The sequence below is a fragment of the Ursus americanus genome, chromosome 7, assembly GCF_024610735.1.
Source record: "Ursus americanus isolate L20-20 chromosome 7, mUrsAme1.1.p, whole genome shotgun sequence".
Lineage (NCBI taxonomy): Eukaryota > Metazoa > Chordata > Mammalia > Carnivora > Ursidae > Ursus > Ursus americanus.
This window is the reverse complement of record NC_142133.1, coordinates 37,927,291-37,946,907: the sequence shown is the minus strand read 5'-3', so window position 1 is coordinate 37,946,907 and position 19,617 is coordinate 37,927,291. Positions and strand designations below refer to the sequence as shown.

The window sequence follows — 19,617 nt, the reverse complement described above, 5'->3', positions numbered from 1 at the left end:
GGGGAACACGATAGTAAGAACAGTGATAGAGTGATCCTAGTAATTAATGAGCGTGAGGTTGAATCTTGCAGCCAGAAATGCTGATGGAAGGGCAGGCGAGGGGCCGAAGGGAGTGACCAGAGCTGACCTTCACACAGGTTTGGGCAGGCTCTGAGGGTGAGGGTAAGTCTGGCAGGATGGCAAGGGGCAGGGAAGGATTGTAGGTGGGGGCAGCAAGATGAATTCAAGCCTGGAGGTGCAGAGCCCGGCTCGCACAGGCAGAAGGGAGGCGGTGAGCACTCCCTGCTCTCCTGGTGGCCCGGCCTGGGACGGGGCACCTCGAGGCATAAGGACAAGGTCGGGGTGCTCTACCTGGGGCTCGGAAGCGGGACTTTCCTATATCCACAGTACGAGTTATAATGACAGCCAACATTTATTAAGCTCTCGCTCCCTGCCAGTCCTCTCTCAGCCAGGTCTCTGCCCAAATGCCAGCTCCTCAAAGAGTCCCTCCCTGACCACCCCATTGAGACAACAGCACCATGACTCCCTCTTCCCTCATTGCCTAGTTTGTATTCGTAGCACTTAGCAACATCGGGATTCTTGACCTAGTTGTCTGGTATCCGTCTGGTGGCCTAGAGTGCCATCTCCGGGGAGGCAAGTGCCTTCTTTTTAGCTATTGCCCTACACGGCATCCAGCATCTAGCACAATTCCTGGCACATAGTAGATGCTTAGTGTTTGTCGGACGAATGATCTCATTTAACCATCACAACAGTGCGGCGAGGCACGTATAATAGTCCCATTTCACAGATGAGGAAAGCAAGGCACAAAGAGGTTATATCATCTGCCTATAGTTATCCAATAGGAAACGACAGCGCCAGGAGTGACCTGGGAGTGCAGCGGCAAAGCTGGGCTCTTCCTACCGTGCGGCTGCCTCAGGGCTTCAGATCACATCACGTGATCAGCATGTCTTTGTGTCTCGCCCTGCGTGGAGCCAAAAGAGGAGCAGATTTCGGGTCCTGGTCTCAGGCAACCTGTATTTTGATAAGAGAGATGGGCATGACCCATACACAAGTCAGCTGCAGGTGGGACTGGGCAGTATGTAAATGGGCCCAAGGTGGCCTTGAGGGGCGGGAGCACTGTGGGCCCGTCAGCAGGGATGGCTGGCCCATCGGAGAAGGGCTGCTGCTGACTCTGAGAGCAGGGGAGGATTTCTGTGGAAGGCCGGCTTTCTGGGCAGCGTGTGGGTCCATTGTGTGGGGAATTGAGGAGTCTAGGCAGACAGAAGCAAAGTGTGCTCGCAGGAGCCAGCTGATGTGGAGCCCGGAGGCCAGTCGAGGAGATGATCCCTTCCTCGCCAGGGAAGAGGGGGAGTCGTGGGAGGGACCCGGGCAGTGGTGGGGTGTGTTGAGTACCAGGATCCAAGAAAACCAGTCTCGTATGGGAGATCCTGGGAGAGGATTTGCTTTGGTGCCCCCGGCCCTTGTGTCCATAGCTGCCTGGTGAACCGAGGCTTTCCCCGAACACCAGTGACCGCGAGTACACAAGAGGAGACCACCAGGCAAACGAGGAAGCTAGGGCTTCTGTCTTCAAGGCTACTGAATCCTGGGCCTGGAGTTTTCCGGGGAAAATGTCTGTGATGCCTTTCCAGTTGGCATGTGAGTTGGGTTTGCTGAAAGTGGGGTGGAGTGATGATTAGTTTGGGGACTGAAATAGCTTGGGGACGTTGGGTGGGATCGTTCTAGTTCTGTACCGCCCGGCCTGGGATCTGCCCAGAGTCCAGGCTGCCATGGATCCGGCTCAGCTCAGAGTCTGAAGAAGGTCCTCAGGGGGGCGGAGACGGGTTGGCCATTTGGTTCTGGCCGCCCTGTATTTGGTCAGTCCTTTTCTGACATGCCTGAGAGGGTCTCTGAGGAAGAGAAGGAGCCGAGCTCAGGATCCCTGAGCAATGTCAAGACCCAGTCTGTGCCCTCGAAGACTTCTAACCTCACATCGGTCCACACACGACTGTGTGATGGGAGGGGCAGGGCCATGCAGCAGTGCCAGCGAGACTCCTGGGAGGAACGCGAAACCTGGGTTCCCGCTCCAGCACTTGTAGGCCGGGCTAGTCGAGGAGACTCCCTTGGCCTCAGTTTCCCCCCGGGGAACGGTGCCATGGCCCTCTTCACTGCCTCCTTTGCCAGGGCTTTGCATTTCATGCCCTCCAGGAGTCTTTGCCGGGGCTCCGCCGAGCACCCTATAGCCTTCCACGCAGGGGTGCTGGTGGCAGGGCCTCTGCCGAGATGGCTGATGGGGGAGGCCGCTCCTACCCTCTGGGAGCCAGCCTGGTGAGAGAGTCAGGACAGCCAGGGGAAAAAGACAAAAGAACACTTACAAAGCAGCCTACTTGCAAATTAATGGAGTGCAAACTAAGATTGCTCCAAGTGCTGAGGGAATGCGGCCGTGGGGAGACAAGCTGTTGTGTGGTGCAGCGGCCGGCCGCCTTGCTCTGCCTCTGGTCTCCGCTCCTCCTCACCGAGACAGGTCCCTGGGGTTCCTGCCAGCAGAGGGAGGTGGGACGGAGCCCAGCATGGCCAGGTGTCCCTGTCTCCAAGACCGAAAGGAAAAGTCTCCAGTCGGAGACAGAGGGGCCTCTACCCCCAGCCCAGAGCCCTGGAGGAGCACGGAGGGTGCACCCCCCTCCAGCACACGCGCTGCACCGTCCGTTGGGCTGAGGGCTCCCACCCCAGCTTTACCCTCCTGAGGAGGAAGCAGGTGTTCCTCCCGGGCCTGGGAGATCCACTCCCCATAATGCGGCCAACTCAGAGGCAAGTGCAGCGGCTCTCTACCCCCAGCCCTGCATGCCTCGCCCTGGAGTTCGCCTTCCAGCCAGGTGCGGTCTCAGCAGGGTAGGGGTTCAGGCCATATCCTCCACTGTGGTTCTTGAGGCCACTCCCCAGCCTCCCGCATTCCCTGGGCTCCGGGTCTTTCCTTTCTCCAGGCATTCGCACACACGCACATCTCTCCATCTGCATATTTCAACTCCCCCAGCTGCCTTTCCGATCCCTCCCTGCCATTTCCCTCTCCTCCTCCCCTCCCCCGTCCTGCTGTGTTCACTCTCCCTGCTCAGGGCTGGGACTTCAGGGGTTCCTGTTTGGCTGAAGTCTAGGGGCTGCCTGCTTCCTGAGTCCAGAGCACAGGCCTGGGGCTTCCTGGACCCCTTTTCCAGTGCAGATTTCAGCCAGCCACCCCTGAGAGAGGAGCCAGGGTCACAGCCCCATGTGAAAGGAGGCTGTCCAGGGTCCCGGCCAGGAGTGCCTGAGGATTGAGCCCATGGCCTGCTCCCACCTGCCAGGAAGGGAGCTTCACTCTTTCTCCCTGTCACCCTCTTTACCCCTGGTGACCGTCCAGTCTATGCTGCCAGGGACTTCACACCCTCCTATCCCTTTCCCCCTGCTCTGATTCCCCAGCAGGCACTGAGGTTCCAGTCACTGCCACAAGTAGGCAGGAGGGTAGCCCCACCCTCCACAGCCTCTTCAGGGCAGGGGGGCGCCTACGTAAGTCTGGAGAGTGAGCAGGGGTACCCCACCTCCTTGTGCTGCTGGAGAAGTTGATCCTAGTTGGAAAGGTCTCAGAGCCCATTTCGGGTGTCTGTGACTCCCAGGGAAGCCAGGAGGCCTTGAGGCTGAGTCAGTGGGGGGTGTGAGGCTCACCTGGAGGAGGGGGAGAGGATGGGGGCGCTGGACTAGGCTGAGGGGAAGGTCAGCTGGGTTAGAGCTTGATCTAGGCACCTTTGCCCTGCTACTCTTAACCCTGTGGAACTGCCCTCTCCAGTAGCTCATTGCAGGCTCAATTCAACAGCTGGGCAGGTGGCAGGGTCTGGGCCAGCGGGAAGGACCAGGGTCCTCCCTCCTTCTGGCACTAGCAAGAGCACAAACAGCAACAATAACCCACGATTACTGAGCACTTTCTGTGTCCGGGCCTTTTATTTGCATAGAATTTATAAGTCATTGGAGTGTTATTGGTACCTTAGCCGGAACCTCCTAGGCCAGAGTTTCTCAGAAGTGTGGTCCAGGGATCACCTGTTTTAGACTCATGGAAGGTTGTTTGAAATGCAGATTCCCAGTCATAGTACCAACCGAATAGGGGTCTCACTGGGGTCAGGGCCCTTGGGGGTCTGCATTGTGAATTAGATGCCTAGACACCAAAGTTTGAGAACTATGGCTCTCAATTTTGCTTTTGTCTGCTCAGGGCCAGGTCCTCTTGGGATTCTTGTCCCAGGAGGTGAAGGTGGGGTGGGGTTTGCCTGCCCCCACACTGAGGCCCTGCCCCCAAGAGGGCCCCTCACCTGCCTGTGGCCACAGCCAGCCCTGTTCCAGCAGGAGAGGGGCCAGAGCCTGTCTATATCCTCTTCATACCAGGAGCCAGTCCCAGTCAGGAGGCCGACACAGTTATTGGGGTCAGATTTAGTGCCCACCCAACATCTCCTGGCGAGTAGTCCAGTCACCCAGCCTGCTGGCACAGCTACCCCAGCCTCCCCAAGTAGAATGCTTGGCGGTCTCCGTCCACGGGCCTGCTGAATTATACAAAACGTAAAGCTCTGATGGGCCACGCGGGTAAGGTGTATTTGCCAGCGGGCGTGGCCCTGCTCTGTCTGGAGAGCCTGTTTTATCATGGTGTTGAGGGGTCCAGGGCCTGGAGGGAGGCTTTTCATATACTTCTCCCACCCAGGAATCCTGTCATGGGGGGTGGGTGCCAGCTGGGACACTCTGGGCAGGACACTGGCAAAGGGTTCTGAGGGCAGGAGCTGGGAGCCGCGCGGAGCGATAGCACTCATAGGGAGTCAAGAGTCCAGGCAGCAGCCCCACCTGCCTCCTCCAGATGTGGCTGTGACCTTGGGCAAGTCATTGCCCTTCTCTGTGGCTCTTGGATCAAAGCGGACCAGGTGGTCAGTGGGGTGTGTTCTGTTCCCATACTCAGCTGCGTGTATGCATGTGTGCATGTGTGTGTGTGCCCGTGTGCGTATATGTACGTGTGTGCGTGCGTGTGGGTGCCCTTTGTCTCCTCCCCTGGGCCTGGCTTCTACTCTGGTTTGTTCAGTATTTTCTTATGTGCTGCCTTTGAGGACCATCTTTCTCGGCTGTGTCTCCCCCCAGGGGCGGGGGCTGACAGCCTCCTCTCTTGTCTCTCCGATGTGTGGCCTTCTTTGCACAGGGCTGGACACAGGGTGGAATGGGTGCCCTCCAAGTACTCATTCATGATGTGCAGTTGAGAGTTCAAGCAGCAGTGTCCCCCAGAGCAGGGCCTGGGGAAATGGTGCCAATTGGGGAAGGTCCCAAAGACAGAATTCCACCACAACTATTTAGCTACGGGCTGGCACTGGCCCAGGACCACTGGGCTGCCTGGGCCCTGGGACTCTGAGTGGGACCCCGCATGGTGGCTAGCAGCCCGCTCAGCCTGTCTTCTGGTCTCATGGAGCTCCTTCCTCTCTCCCCCACAGGACGGCTCTCCTGCAGGCACGCCCCCGGCTCCTCCTTCCTGTGCAAAGCCTTGTGTGCCTGGCGGCCTTCGGCCTGGCCCTGCCGCTGGCCATCAGCCTCTTCCCGCAGATGTCAGAGGTCAGTGTGGGGAGGGTCAGTGTGGGGAGGGCAGGGCAGGGAGGGGTGCGGTTTGGCTGTTCATTAACAAACACTTATTCAGGGCCAGCTCCTTAGCCCGGAGCTAGGCACTGGGGTCAGAACCACGAATGAGACAGGTTCAGGCTCTGACCTCTCCTGAGCTGAGGACCGAGCAGTGACCATGTTAATTAAACTGGACTAGCAAATGAAGGGTGAGGACAAGGACGGGACGAGTCCAGCGGGATGCGGGAGGAGACAGTAGAGGGCCCCAGACCCAGCCTAGAGGGAAGTGGCATTTCATGGGGCCTGGAGGATGAGCTGGGGTTGGCCAGGTGCCTGGGGGAAGAGGGGACACGTCGGGGTCACCTAGCATAAAGGTTCTCAGGGGAGGCAGCACACAGCATGTTCCAAGAGCTGAGGAAAATCCATGTCACAAGCAGAGAGTGAGCAGAGTGACGAGGGCCAGGCGAGGGGGCCCAGGGCAGGTGGAACTGGGCACTGGGAAGCCAAAGCGGAGAGGGTAGGTGTCCTCGGAACGGCGAGGCAATGGAGGACTGCAGATTCCTGACTGTGAGCCTGTCTGGAGCTCTGGAGGAGAAGGAGCCATCAGGAGGCGGTGGCAGGTGTCCAGCAAGAGATGGTGGCGACTTGGACCAGGCTGCTGGCAGTGGGCATGGAGAAGTGGGTCCTTTAAGGGAGAGTTAGGATTATGAGGGACTGCAGTGGGGGAGGGGAAGGGACCCAGCAGGGTGTGCGCCCAGCTTGCTGCTTTCAGCATCCAGGCCGATGTAGGCACTGCTGAACAACTTGGAGACCCGAGGAGGGGCGGTTTGAGGGAGGATGGCATGTTGAGTTGGACGGACACGCGGGGTCCGTGGAGGACTGTGGAATGCGCGAATGGGGCTGTCCTGTGGGAAGTGGGCTCTGGGTCTAGAATCCAGGAGAGAGGCCTGGGCTAGAGGGACGGAAGTAAGGCCACCCGCATAAAAACGGTCATGGAAGCCAGGGCAGCCCGGGGAGGGGTGATGCCTGGGGGCCAGCGGCCAGGGTGGAGAGGGCAGAGCTAAGTGGGGTCCGGAGGAGGCAGACAGTCCTGACAGGCTGAACTCCGCAAAGTTGAAGAATGTCCATTGGGGTCCCGGGCAATGAAGGCAAACCCTCTCCCCAGCGGTGGACACAGCTGAGGGGTGAGGAAATGGGGTGGCAGGACTGACCATCTGGCCAGAGGCTTGGCGCGCCAAGAGGAAACAGAGAAATACACCTGCAGCTGGAACAAGAGGTGGGATCAAGAGACACTTTTATTTGCTTATTTTTGCCTTTTTGAAATGAGAGAGACTGGAGCTTGTGTAAATGCAAAAGGGAAGGCACCCTGGGGAGGAGGAGAAGACATGGGGAGGAGGAGGACGGGGAGCACAAAGTCCGTGAAGTGGTCTTCAGAGGGGGCGAGGCAGAGCCCAGGCCGGGGAGGCTAAGGATTTGCCTTGGCTGCGGACAGCCTGCTTCCCCACTTGAGCAGCTGGGAGGCAGGTGCAGCTGGGGATGGTGTTTGGGGGTGGGGAGGTTAGGAAAGCTGTTCTGATAGCTTCTGCATGCTCATGACCAAGCAGAGAAGGAGGAGAATGGAGGAGGGGGAGGTGAGAGGTTTGAGGACGATGGAGACATTCAGAGGGGAGAATGGGAGAGAGAGCTGACCAAGGAAGTCAGAGGAGCCCGGTAGGCAGGGCAAGGGGTCTGCAGAGGGGGTGGCCGAAGGAGGACACAGGTCTGGGGGGTGGTCAAGGCCCATCTCTCTAGAGGTGCTGGGGGCTGCAAGAGTCACCGGGTTCACCCAGCAGGTTTCGTCCGGCTGGGTGGGGCATTTGGGGAGTAAGCCATCGGGAGGAGCAGTGGGCCCCCGAATCTTAGGTGGGTGGGGGTGAAGATGGGCAAGTAAGCTGAGTGGGGAAAGCTTGATGGGGGGCAGGTTCCTGGAGGGAAGTCAGAAATGTGAAAATGAGGGGCCTGGACTGTGGGGACTGAAGACCCAGGGTCCTAAGTAGGAGGTGGTGAGCCAGCCTCCAGGCCCTGAGATCCTGGGAAGGTGAGGACTGGAATCACTTCCCTCCACTGAGCCCCAGAGATTTAGCAGGAAACGGGGACGGGGCGAGGCTCCTGTCTTGGAGGGCCAAGGCACACTGGGGTGGGGAGCCTGGTGTGTGATATGTGCCTGGAGAGCCCTCATGCCCGCAGCGCCCAGCCTTCCTGGGAAGCCAGGGATACCTCTCCCTGTACGAAAGCTGAAGAGCTGTTACCTGTTGTCTGGGGACTCTGAATGGAGCCAAGGGCTCCAGATTGCCTGAAAGTTGTGAAGATGGGAGGGAGGGCACTTCCTGGTGGTCTTGGCATCCCCGTTTTGGAAGGGCTGCCCCAGCACTCCCCAAAGCAGCGGCATCTCTCTGCACAGTCAGGCTAAGCGCACAGCTCCAGGCGAGGGTCAGAGGTGCCTGGAGGCACCACGATGTTCAGCAGCTTCAGGAGGCCTTGGCTCTACCTGTCTGCATGGGGAGGGACCCAGGGCAGAGAAGACTCACGGTGCAGAATCAGGCACTGATATGTGGGAAGGATCGCTCAGGGTCATCCAGTTTACCATCCTCCTGGCTCTGCTGGGGAAACGGAGGCCCAGAGCAGCCCAGGCACCAGCCCAAAGTCACAGAAGCCAGGTGCTGCTGTAAGAGGAAACCCCAGAGGCCCCCTCGCAGGCCAGAGCTCCCGGGAAATGCTGCATCTGTTGGTTCTACAGGATTTTCTCTCCTCCCTCAATCATCTTGCCTGCGCTGGGCTAGTGGAGAGAGGAGGGGGCTGGGGGCCACCCTGTTGGGGGGAGGGGAAGAGTCTCAGAGTGCTGTGGGCCTTCGGCAGGTGTTCCTCTGGGGCGAACAATGGAGAGATGGCCACAGTCCACCCACCCAAGCCTCTGACTGTAGCCACAGGAAGTGGTCTCCGGGAGCAGACCTGGCCTCACAGAGGCTCCCTGTCAAGGTCCAGGCTCCTCTCTTCCCTCATGCCTGCCGCAAATAGGCATGGAAATTAGTTCTTCTGAGTGTTTAACCAAAGTCCCTCTCACTGAAACCCAAGCCTTTTTTCTAGGCTGGGAAGAACATCATCACTGCACGAGAAGTGTGTTCTCTGAGAAAGGGGGGTAGGGACGTGGCCTCAGTGTCCCCTCCTCACCTGCATCCCCTCTACCAGGATGCAGGCCGGCCTAGGCCATATGGGTGTTTTGAGGCCTATCTGTGACCTAGGACACCAAGGCCATCAGCCAGTTGGCTGAGAGGACCTCATTCCCCCCCATTCATCCTCCCAATTAATTCTCTCTAACGAGGTACTGCTCCTGCCTTATGGGAATCATGTCTCACATCCCGGAAGCCGGTGGGATTTGCCACAATACGTCTGGACTTGCTTGGGCTGACCCATCCTTGCTTGGGGTGACCCAAGAGCCACCAAGGTTGTCAACAGGAGTAATAGCTGGAACACTAATTAATTAATTAGGGGACTTGGAGATAGAGTTTAGGAACTTGTTTCTAGAATGGCTGGCCTGCAGTGATTGGTGTGGAGTTTCCAACCCACTAACCCCAGAGGTTGAGGAAAGAACTTCAATCTTCCCTACAATCCCTGGGAGAGAATTTTGTCTGCTCTTGGTAAACTCATATTTCTGCCTATTAAAATGGTGCTTATTTTAAAATGCAAATTGCAAATAATAATACTAGTGACCACTTGCTAAGCGTCTCCCAGGCCAGCCAGCATGCTGGTGACTGCATGACTTCTCGTATGAAGTTCTCCCCATGCCCTTCACGTCTGAGATATTAGTGACTTTTAAAGGATGTTACCTAAACCGTTAGATGTCTGCATCTCAGACTCAGGGGAGAGGTTTTGGCCAGAGATGTGGAACCTTTGGTGCATGGGGGGAGCTGAAGCCAAGGAAGGGATGAGCTCATTGTGGGAGGAAGGAAAGGCATCAGGAAAAGGCAGGAGCAGAGAGGGGCGGGGGGGGGGGGGACGCTGATGGAGTGCCTTCATGGACCCTGAGGACAAGGGTGTTTCAAGGAGGAGGGGCTCTCCACAAGGTGAGCTACTGAAAGGGGGACCAGGAGTTGACGAGATTAGCAGCTGGGGGAGTGTAGTGGGCAAAGCCGTCTAGGAGGCCAATGGTAGTCAAGTTCCTCTGTGTTCAGAGAAGTGAGCTCATGGATGGGAAACCACTGGAGAAGACCAAAGAAAGTTTCACTCCCTGGGTGTTCCATGAGGTGGGGATGGGAGCCTGGAGAGGGGCAGTATGTGGAGGAATGCACAGGAAGGGAAGCACATGGCCCGGGACGGAAAGGCATGGCCCTGAGTCCAGTAAGTAGAGTAGCCTGCTTGGTTGGGGAGGGGAAATGGGAGTCCAGAAAATGACCATCCTATGAAAATAGGCACCAGAATTATTTCCTATTTACAAATGAGGAAACAAATGAGGCATGCTTTGCCCAAGGTCTGAAGTTGGTAATGATGGAATCGGCTCTATACTCATAGAAGGATTTTGTACCCCTCCCCAGCCCACCTCCACCTTACTATACAATGAGAAGGCCTGAGTCTAAGCCACAGATGGCTCCCTGCTCATGTATCTGTAGGAACATTCCAGCACCCTCAGCCAGCCCTCCTACCCTTCAGGGAGACCATGTTCACAGGGACCCTCTGCAGTAGGTGTCTGTGCCTTTAATCTATAACCCAGAGCTGGGCCAGCAGGTGGGGCAGGGAACCTCTTTAGGAAGTTGGGTGTGAGAACAAGGGCATAAGGGATGGCCTTCCTTCCAGACCCCAGGCCTGTCACCATGCAGGGAGTGTCGGGTCTGCCCTGGCAGACCCTGTGACCTGCAGGTTAAGGCTGTGGGGCATTGGCCAAGGCCGGCTCAGTCAGGCTGGGCCCAGGCATGGACCTATCCACACCTAGATTCTCTTCCCTACCCCAGAGATCCTAGATTGCTTTCCCCTTCTTCTTGTACCTGGGAGGGCCATGTCATAGCCCCTGGTCTCAAGAGCCTCCATTCTGAGGGGATGGACAGAAACCCAATGAACAAGAAATGTCAGGTGCTGGTATAGTAACAGGAAAATAAAGTGGAGGCTGTGCTGGGGTTTGCCCGGGGTGACTCAAGGCTCAAGGTCACATGGATTGTGGAGACCTCCTTGGCATGTGGGGCCTGATTTGTGGTGGCCTTTCTGGCCATGCCCTCTCTGGAGATTGGGGCCCTGGTTTCCAGCAAATGTGGTCATCTCTGTCTTCCCCCAGATACATGCTTACCACACACAGACACACACAGACACACACACAGACACACACACACACACACACACACACACACACACACACACACACACACACACACACTCTGTGTCCCAGGTCCCAAAGAGGGAGATGTCCAGGGTCCAGTCTCATGCTCACAGGCTTGGCTGCCACGGGAGGCTGGACCAGGGGATGGTGAATGTCCCTGCAACTCCGACAGCAGCGTTCCCCACCTGGGAGCGCTTCCAATCCCATTTAATGAACCTCATGTCTCCTTGGAGCAAGAAGCAGTACCTTGGCCAAGTCCTCTCCCCGTGTCCCTGCCTGTTTCTGTCTCTCTGCCTTTGTGCCTTTCTCCCTTCCTCGATTGCTCTCGGGCTCCCCCCCACCCCATTCCCCTCTCTTTTCCCCACTATTCCCCCGGGAGCTCAGGGGCTGGGGAACGGGGCTGCACATACAAGCCGCAGCCATTGTTTGACAATCTGTTTTTGTCTTCATCTTGTTGGCAGGCGGCAGGAGAGGAGCAAAAGGTTAATGAGGCACTGTGCAGTGGGATTACTGCGCGAACGGGCGGGCGGCGGGCGGGCGAGCCAGCCGTGGTAACAGGGAACTAATTAGGAGCAGTTTAACAGGAGGAAAAAGTGAAATCTCCTCTTCACCAACTGTCAATAATTAGCTGATTTGGTGAGGTTGAAATGTGTCCACAGGAAAAGGTGGGGCTTTTCTGTGGATGAGTGAGGCTTGCGGGAGAGAGAGGGGGCCACTGAGGGCTCTGCCCTGTCTGTAGGTGGGATTGGGGCTGGGGTCACCCCACATCCCCCAGGTCCACCCTCCTCCCCTCTGGCTGGCATCCCTCAGCCTCAACTATCCATGTGACCTTGGTCTTAACCTCCAGACCTCAGTTTCCCCGCCATTGGGTGGTAGAGCTACGTTTCTTCCTGGCTCTGCCCATTAGGGCTCCAGAAGTGAAGCCACAAGACCAGGCCTGAGTTCTAGAGTTAGAAGAGCTGACAGCAGGCTGTGTGACCCCAAGTCAGGTGCCGACCTTCAGGTGTCTTGCCTGCAGCATGGGTCTGCCCTCTGAGAGCCACCTCCCGGGGCCTGGCATGACTCGAGAGTGCTGCCAAACGGTTAATGGGCAGAGCCTCGCCTTCCTGGGGACATGCCTGGTGGCCCCTGGACCCTCCCTCCGCTCTTCTGGTCTCCCAGCAGCAATAGGGACTGGAATGGGGGCACAGGGAAGAGGCGCTCTGTGCTCTGGCTGGCTGCAGGTGGAGGAGAGAGCTCTGGGCTGCTTCTGCAGGGCTGTGTGTGTCCCTCTTCCCTGCGCGGCTTTGCTGGTGCGGAGGGGGAGGCAGGCGTCAGGTTCACCGGTAGCTCGGGCTGTATCCTTTCGGGCCTGTTTGCTCTGTTGGTCTGCCCTGTAGTTGTTGGTTTGTTGGCCTTTGCTCTTTGGCCTTCCCTGACAACTCAGCAAGGGACCCCCTCCCTCACCCTCCCTCTGCCCCTCCAGCTTCTGCCAAACGCCTTGACTGGAAGAAAAGACATCATCAGAGGCCCCCAGGGCTTTCTGCTCAGAGCCTCCCTTGTCAACCCTGCCAACCCCACCCCTCAGCTTAGCCTCTCCTCACTTCAGCCTCACAGGGTCCAGGACACTAGAAGGCATGATCTGAAGAAGGCGAAGGCCCTCATCATGTCCTCGCACCACTCACAAGCCACATCTCACCCTGACCCCAGAGGGTGGCTCTTAGAAGCCACATCCATGCTGTAGATGACCTGGTCAGGTTCGGCCACCCCCTCCTCATTCCCTACCCCCTACCATCTTTGGTCCCCCTGCCAGCTTTAAGAGTTAAGAAACAAAGAGGCATGTCCTCCCTATATGGGAAAAGAATATGGGTAACCCCAGTGAACACCAGAATCTCTTCCATCTCTCTCCCCATCATCAGCTCTGAGGAAAATGGTAGCTTTGATGAACTAGCTTGGCTTGGAAGCTGTGACTCACCAGAAGAAAATGTCTCCCCCAACTTGCCTCTCTTTCTCTGAGAAGGCATTTGAACTCCCAACCAAGAATGGGGAAGAGTTGGGAATGAGCTCAGTTCTACATTCAAGCTGTTCTAGAAATGACTCCTCCTCCAGGAAGCCCTCTCTGATGAGCCCCATTAGGATCTGTCTCACCTCACACATGTAGACTCTGGTGACATGTGTTTCCTATGTTCCATCTACCTCCTCGGGTCAATAGTCCTTTCTCCCTCTCTCGACACATAGGTGTCCCTACAGCTGCGACTTAGCACTCTGTCAACACCTAATACGGAGCATGTTGGTTGGATTTGTTGGTTCCTGCTTCTCCTGCTCTTCCAGTCCTGATGTGAGGCCAGAGGCAAAGTCTAGAGGGCATTGTGTCCCTCCTGAGTCCGCAGACGTTCACCTTCTCCCAGAGTAGGGGCCTCGTCCCCTCTCATCTCAAATCCATCTCCCACTTTGCTTGGAGATGTTTGTTTGGGGTTTTTCTCATTTACTGGTTTAATCAGTCTCTACTGAACTGCAAAGCGGGCTATTTTTGCCGTCAGAAATCTGCCGCCTCCCCGCCCGCTGCTTTCTTGGAGTTTGCCCACAGGACCCCCCAGGAGGGACGGATGGGAATGGCAGAGCCACTCAGAGCCCAGGAACGCCAACGCCACCTGTCATGTTGCCTGTTCCCCACACCCCCAGCCCAAACCTGAGCATGCACACAGGCCCACACACGAGCATGCACACACATGTCCTAGTGACAGGCCTCAGCCAGGCCACCTCTCAGCCTATCCCTCCTGGATCTTTCTAGGACCTTCTAGAAAGCCCCGCTGAATTTAGGACAGGGAGGGAGGAGGCTTGGTTTTGCAAACTCCTGCTGAGAGGATCAAAAGCGAAGCAGCATAGGACACACCTGGCTCACAAGCAAGGGCTCAGCCTTGTGAACCACGAGGGGACGCCGGTGAGCAAGACTGGGCCTGGGCTCCAGGATAGCCATAGGGGTCCGGCCTTCCTTACGCAGCATCACACAGGTTTTCCAAGTTTCCACAGGGCTGTCTCACCTGTTTCTTGATACTATCCTCATCTCAGTCCCTGGAAGTAGAAAATCTTCCCACAACACATACAGGGAAACTGAGGCCTCAAAGCCCAAAAGATGGAGGACAGAGAATGATTCTGTGATTGGTCCACCAGGGGGCACCCAGGAGCAGTACAAATCTCCAAAATGGGGAGGGGGTCTGAGGCTTCCCTGGGTGCACACTGCACAGGGGAGACGGGAGAGTGTAAGATGGGATTACTGTGCTTGGGGAGCTTTGGTTCAATTGGATTAGACTTTTGTCAAGGACCTACTGGCTTGAACTGGGTGAGGTGGGGGACTGCTGTATTCACAGACGATTAGTGAACAAATTGCCTGGGACTGGGGATGTGAAGGAGATGGGAAATAAGTGCCAGGGGCACCAGGGGCAGCAGCAGCGGATATGGTCTGAGAAGGTCAGGGGAGACTTCCTGGAGGAGGCAGCGTTAGAGGATTAGGATATCGCTGGACTCAGGCCTCACAGGCTAAACAAACAATGTACTGGGAATGGAGAGCCTCCAGTAGGTGAGGAACCTGGAGAAGGTCCCAGAAGGCCTTTAATGTCCAGCCAGGGAATCTGACCTTTGTTGGGAAGGCAGTGGGAGCCCCAGAACCAGCATCAGAGACCTGACCCAGGGGTCTGGGCTCAGGCCTCAGCTGCTCCCCAGCCCTGTCCTAACACCCCTGCCCTCCAGGACACGTGGGACAGCTTCACCAAAGATGGGGCCTGGACTTATGTGTCTGCGCAGGACCTGAGGCCGGCTCAGCCCCGGAGAGAGAGGGTGGGGTGTGCGGCCCAGTAGGTTCCGGGCCTGAAGGGAGCCTCGGGCACACAGTCTGTCAGGTGCCGGCCTGGGCATTGGACCCCATGTCAATGTCACCACCACCTGCAGATGCTCAGAAGCCCAGAACCCTGGCCAGGGGCAGGAGGCAGCTTTGAGCTGTGTCACAGGGTCACACTGAGCAGCCCACCCCCCAGCCCTATGCCTTTGAAAAGGAGGCAGAAAAGCAAGGAGGAGGAAGTTCTTTGTAGTAGGTAAAAGCCCCTGAGAATGGGGCACAGGCCAGGGATCCAGTTTCCTGTTTATGTCTCGGCACCTTAGCTCTAGGTTCAAATATGTAAACTATCCGCCAGGGCTGGCCGCAGGTGTGTGTGCTCCCAGGCTTCGGAGGCAGAGGTGGCCCCCATGCATTCCTGACTCTGGCCCCCCACCCTAATGGGCCAGGAGACAGAGGCAGCCAGCTCAGGGTTAACCCTTCCTGCACCACCCAGGAAGGCCCTAGCAGGCTGCTCTCCGGGACGCTGAGGTGCTCAGGGGAGGCTGGGGGTCCTGGACATGGTACTCCGTGTTTTCTGCCACTGACTTTAGATGCAACCAAAAGTTGGGGGCTATCGGCTGTGAGGGGCAGCGGTGTCTGCCTGAGTGTGGAGGACGGGGTGGGGGCTCGGATATGGGGGCAGAAAATGTTAGCTGGGTGACACTGCTTTTCGCATGGCAGGTGGGGCGTGTCCCCAGCAGGCCCACAGCTTCCTGGCCCTGCCAGTCCTGGGGCTGGGGGGATGATCACACAGTGCCGAGAACTTCAGCCTCCTCACTGGGCCCTGCAGCCCCCACCCTCTGGGGCTCTGGCTCCCCATCCCCTGCTGACTGTCGGTCGGGTGCTTGAGAAGGTGGTGTCTCCTAGATGAACGAGGGACCTATAGGTTCCTGCCTGTCCACCGCTGCCTGCCTGGGGCTGGGTCGCCCCGTCTCCCTGGGGCCACTCCTTGCCCAGCCCCCTCTCTCCTCATCACTTTCTCCCTGGAGGAGTTCCCTCAGAGCTTGTCTGCCGTCAGAACCAGGCCCCTGCCCTTGGCCCACTACCCCGGGGGCCTCTAGCCTTTACTGGGCTGCTACTGGTGGCCCCCCTGCTGTACCCACTCCCCTTACCGGGCCTCAGCAGCTCCCTCACTCCACAAGCCACCCGTGAGTCTGTGTGACCACCACACCTCCATGGCACGTAAAGCCAGCTTCCACTGCTTATCCGTCAGCCCCCCTAGCAGCAGGGGCACCCCAAGATGACAGCACAGCCGTTTGTCTCCATGCCTGGTTGAGGCAGCAGCGGGGTGCTCTTGTGCTCACACCCCATAGCTGAATCACACCCATTTATCAGCGGAGCCCTGGATGTGATTTCTGTGGGGGAGACCCAGCACCCCCACACCTCAGAGAGGTGATCTTCAAGCGGCCCGGGGTCCTCCCCCAGTGGTCCTGACACCCATGAGAGCCGCCATTGCCCCAGCTCCAGGCAGGGCTAGAGGGTCTAAATGAACAGCTGGTTGAGTTGGTCCAGGATGGAGGCGAGTGCCTGGGGCCCGCACTGAGTTGGGATTAGGAAATCTGGACTCTGGAGGTCACCAAATCCCATTGCGAAGGCCGAAGCCTTTCAGCCCTCCTTGGGACCACTCAGAAAACCCTTTGCCTGGTACCCATGTGGCCTGGTGCTGTGGCACCCTCTGTCACCGCTTCTGCTCCCTGGGCTGGTCCCTCAAGGCCACCATCATGGGCTTGTTCCCTTCACCCGCCCCTCAAATGTGCCTGTTCGCCAGGCCTGGCGCCCTCCCCTTCCATCTGCTCTCCTGGGCAAGCTCCCCCACTCCGGGGACTCTGGCTGCGCTTACACATCCCGGGCTTGCTGGCCCGCCCAGACCCCCTGCCCAGAGCTCCAGAACCCACGTCCTGTCTGCACCCGGGGGTCTCAACATGGCCAAGCCTGAGCCTGTCACCCTCCCACCCTGACCCGTCCTCCTCCCGCATTCCCTGCCTCAGAACGGCGTCACCAGCCACCCCAGCTCCTGAGCTAGAATTAGGAGTCATCCAACGCACAGTCATCCTCGACACCTCCCTCTCACCCCCACATGGGATTGGTCATCAACTCCTATGGATTTCTCTTCAGAGAGGATCCCAGTGCCACCCTTCTCACAGCCCCGCTGGCAGCATCATAGGGCAGGACCTGGCACCTCTCATTCCACAGCTGCCCCCTCGCTTGCCCTCCAGTCCATCCTCCACATCCACAGCCACCAGAGAAACATTCCTAAAACAGAGTCTGGATCATGGCCCGCCCCTGCTCAGAATCCTCCCATGGCTCCCCATGGCCCCTGCTGACACATTCGTGTGGCCTCCAAGGGCCTGCCTGTCCTAACCCCACCTCCATTTCCTGCCACGTTCCCTACGTGCACCACGTTGCCCACACCAGACAGGCCATGCTGGCAAGCCGATGCTTCTCCCTTCATCCACCAAACTTCTCCTGCCCTCTCATATCAAAATCCTCCATTTTCTTCCTGGCCTACCTCCTCTGAGAAGTCTTTCTTCCTTGTTCCTTCCTCAATACATGGTAACCCCCACCCCCTCCCCAGTTTCCATGGCACCTCGTCTCTCTGGGATCCATGTGCTTTCCTATGTGACTCCTCCCCTAGACTTTGAGCGCCTCAAGGGCGTGGAGGAGCTCCCTTGTCCGTCTCCGTGTGCCCAGCCCTGGTGGATGGCGCTGGCAGCCATAGACGTCTGACTTGAGGGCTGATTAAATTGAAACGAGAGAAAAAGCCTTGAATGCCACCCTGTCCCCAAGCCTCTGCTCCTGAGTACCTCAGCCACCTGCCCCTCCCCAGAGCCTTTCCTCTGCCCGAATTCCCCCCCCATCCCTCCTACCTGCTGCCCTCAGCACAGTGGGGAGCCCGGTGGGGGGGGCTGGGTCTGTGACAGCGCCCGCTGGGAGGGCGAGGCCTCAGTCTGCACCCGGGCCGGCGCTCTCCAGGGAGCGGGTCGAGTGGGTCAAGTGGGCCGTGGCCCTGGCCCGTGGTCCTCCACCGTGGTGGTGAGCAGCCTCTCCGGTTTTAATGCGGGCCTCGGTGCTTCGGTGAAAGCCGGCATGGGAAGTTGCTAATAATGGCACTAAAATAAAATATGCTACATCTGTTATGGGTAGCAGAACAAAATTAGCTGCTCACACCTCTGACATCCAAGATGTCTTAACTTAAAATACTCCTTGGCTTACTTTACATCATTTACTGATTATATTTAAAAGAAATACAATTTTGCAATTACTGTTCTTTCCAGTGTGATATCTGTGCATCATTTTCCTTTTATGTTTATATATTTCTCCTTCATTAGTGCAGTCTGAAGGGTGATTAGGATTCTTCAAACATTTTACAGAGGTTAAACGTTGATTAAGATTTAATTATTACTGTAAATAGCTTGGAATGACATATGGTGCAAAAGCCTGACATATGTGCATTTGAATAAATGAAGTGCTATTTCCCAGGATGCCTCAGTAGCTGTTTAACAGCTTTCCCGAAGGGTTATGTTACACCTCATGGTAAGATTGCTGGGATGTTATATTTTGTTGGTTTTTGCAGCTGAAAGCTAAGAACAGTTTTCCAGTTTTTTAAAAACATTGAATATTTTAAATACCTAAATTGTTTTGCACAAATTTTTGCTAATTTGTCTAACTAGGTTAAACATTTTCAAAAGCATTTAGATTTTTAAGCGTGGGCGCTGTGCATTGTGTCAGTGGCGGCATGGGGACGAGGGGAACTGGTGGGGTGGAGGGGACTCGGAGGCCGGCATGGGTGGGGAGGGAAGAGGTGGCTTGAGGAGAGGGGGTGGGGAAGAGGCCTGGGCCCTGAGCCTAGCTCTTGTCTCTTTGGCCCTCTCCAGTGGCCAGAACCTGGGTATCGGGGTACCATGGACTGCAGGGGAAGGGTCCGCCTTCCCCAGGAACTCCACCATGCCCAGCAGCTCCGGTCCACACTGAACTCCCTCTTGCCGGGCGTGGGCATGACTGGGTTCCTTGAAGGCAGCGCTGGTCTATGGCAGCTTCCGCCCGATCTTCAGGGCTGCAGTGCCTTGACCTAGAGCTCGTGCCCGGGAACAGTTTCCGCTGAACTGAGCCACAAAGGCCCCGCTCTTCCTCGATTCAGCCCAGGGTGGAGAGCAGGCCCGGGCCCCCCTCACTGAGGCAGCACCTCCCTTTCCGGCTCGCTCAGGCCGGGGGCTCAGACGTCCCTCCTGGCTTAGTCCCTGGAGCTGCAGACCAACACCTGGGCTGCCGTAGAGCCTCCAGGGGAACCGTCTCCTCCCAGTACCTTCTGCCGCCCTTCTTCCCATTCATTTATTCAGCACTTACTGAATACCTCCCGTGCATTGGCACTAGGCCTCGAGGATGCAGGCATGAACACGATCGCACATCACGTTTGCTGCCTCCCGGAGCTTGCGATCTAGAGTGGAGAGGGGGGAGACGAGTGGACAGTCAGCCTCAGCAACAAGTGACACAAGGGGGATATAAGAAGTGCCAGGAGCTGTGGGGACCCAGAGAAGCGGCCGCACCCAGGCCGGAGGAGGGAAGATGGCTAAAGCTGCCATGTGGAAGATAAGCCCCCAGGGAGAAGAGGGAGAGTGGGGAGGGGGAGGAGGAGAGGTGGTGACAGAGAGGCCAGCTCAGGCAAAGAGTCAGGCTGGGGAAAGGCCGGTGGATCTGAGGCGCTGAAATAAGTGGGTGGGTGTGGTGTCTGCAGTCCAAGGGGCAGGGTGGAGCTAGGCGGGGGCTGGACAGCACAGGAGTCTAGACTGGGTCCCTGAGGGCAGAGGGGTCATTGAGCCATTTTATAAGGAACAGAGGGGTGGCCCAACTT

At 57.4% G+C, this 19,617-nt stretch overlaps 1 protein-coding gene across 7 annotated transcripts in view; it reads left to right on the top strand.

The window, feature by feature from the left end:
• The window catches only part of SFXN5 (sideroflexin 5), a 118,999-nt gene that overhangs the window by 94,508 nt on the left and 4,874 nt on the right, over positions 1-19,617 (top strand). For 6 of the 7 annotated variants that reach the window (XM_087863542.1, XM_045788264.2, XM_045788260.2 and 3 more), the window contains one exon: positions 5,457-5,574. In XM_087863542.1, coding sequence (XP_087719668.1) covers positions 5,457-5,574 — 118 coding nt within the window. Of the gene's footprint in view, positions 1-5,456; positions 5,575-11,379; positions 18,515-19,617 lie in introns of those variants that run through there. The other variant, XM_087863543.1, reaches the window with a different exon arrangement.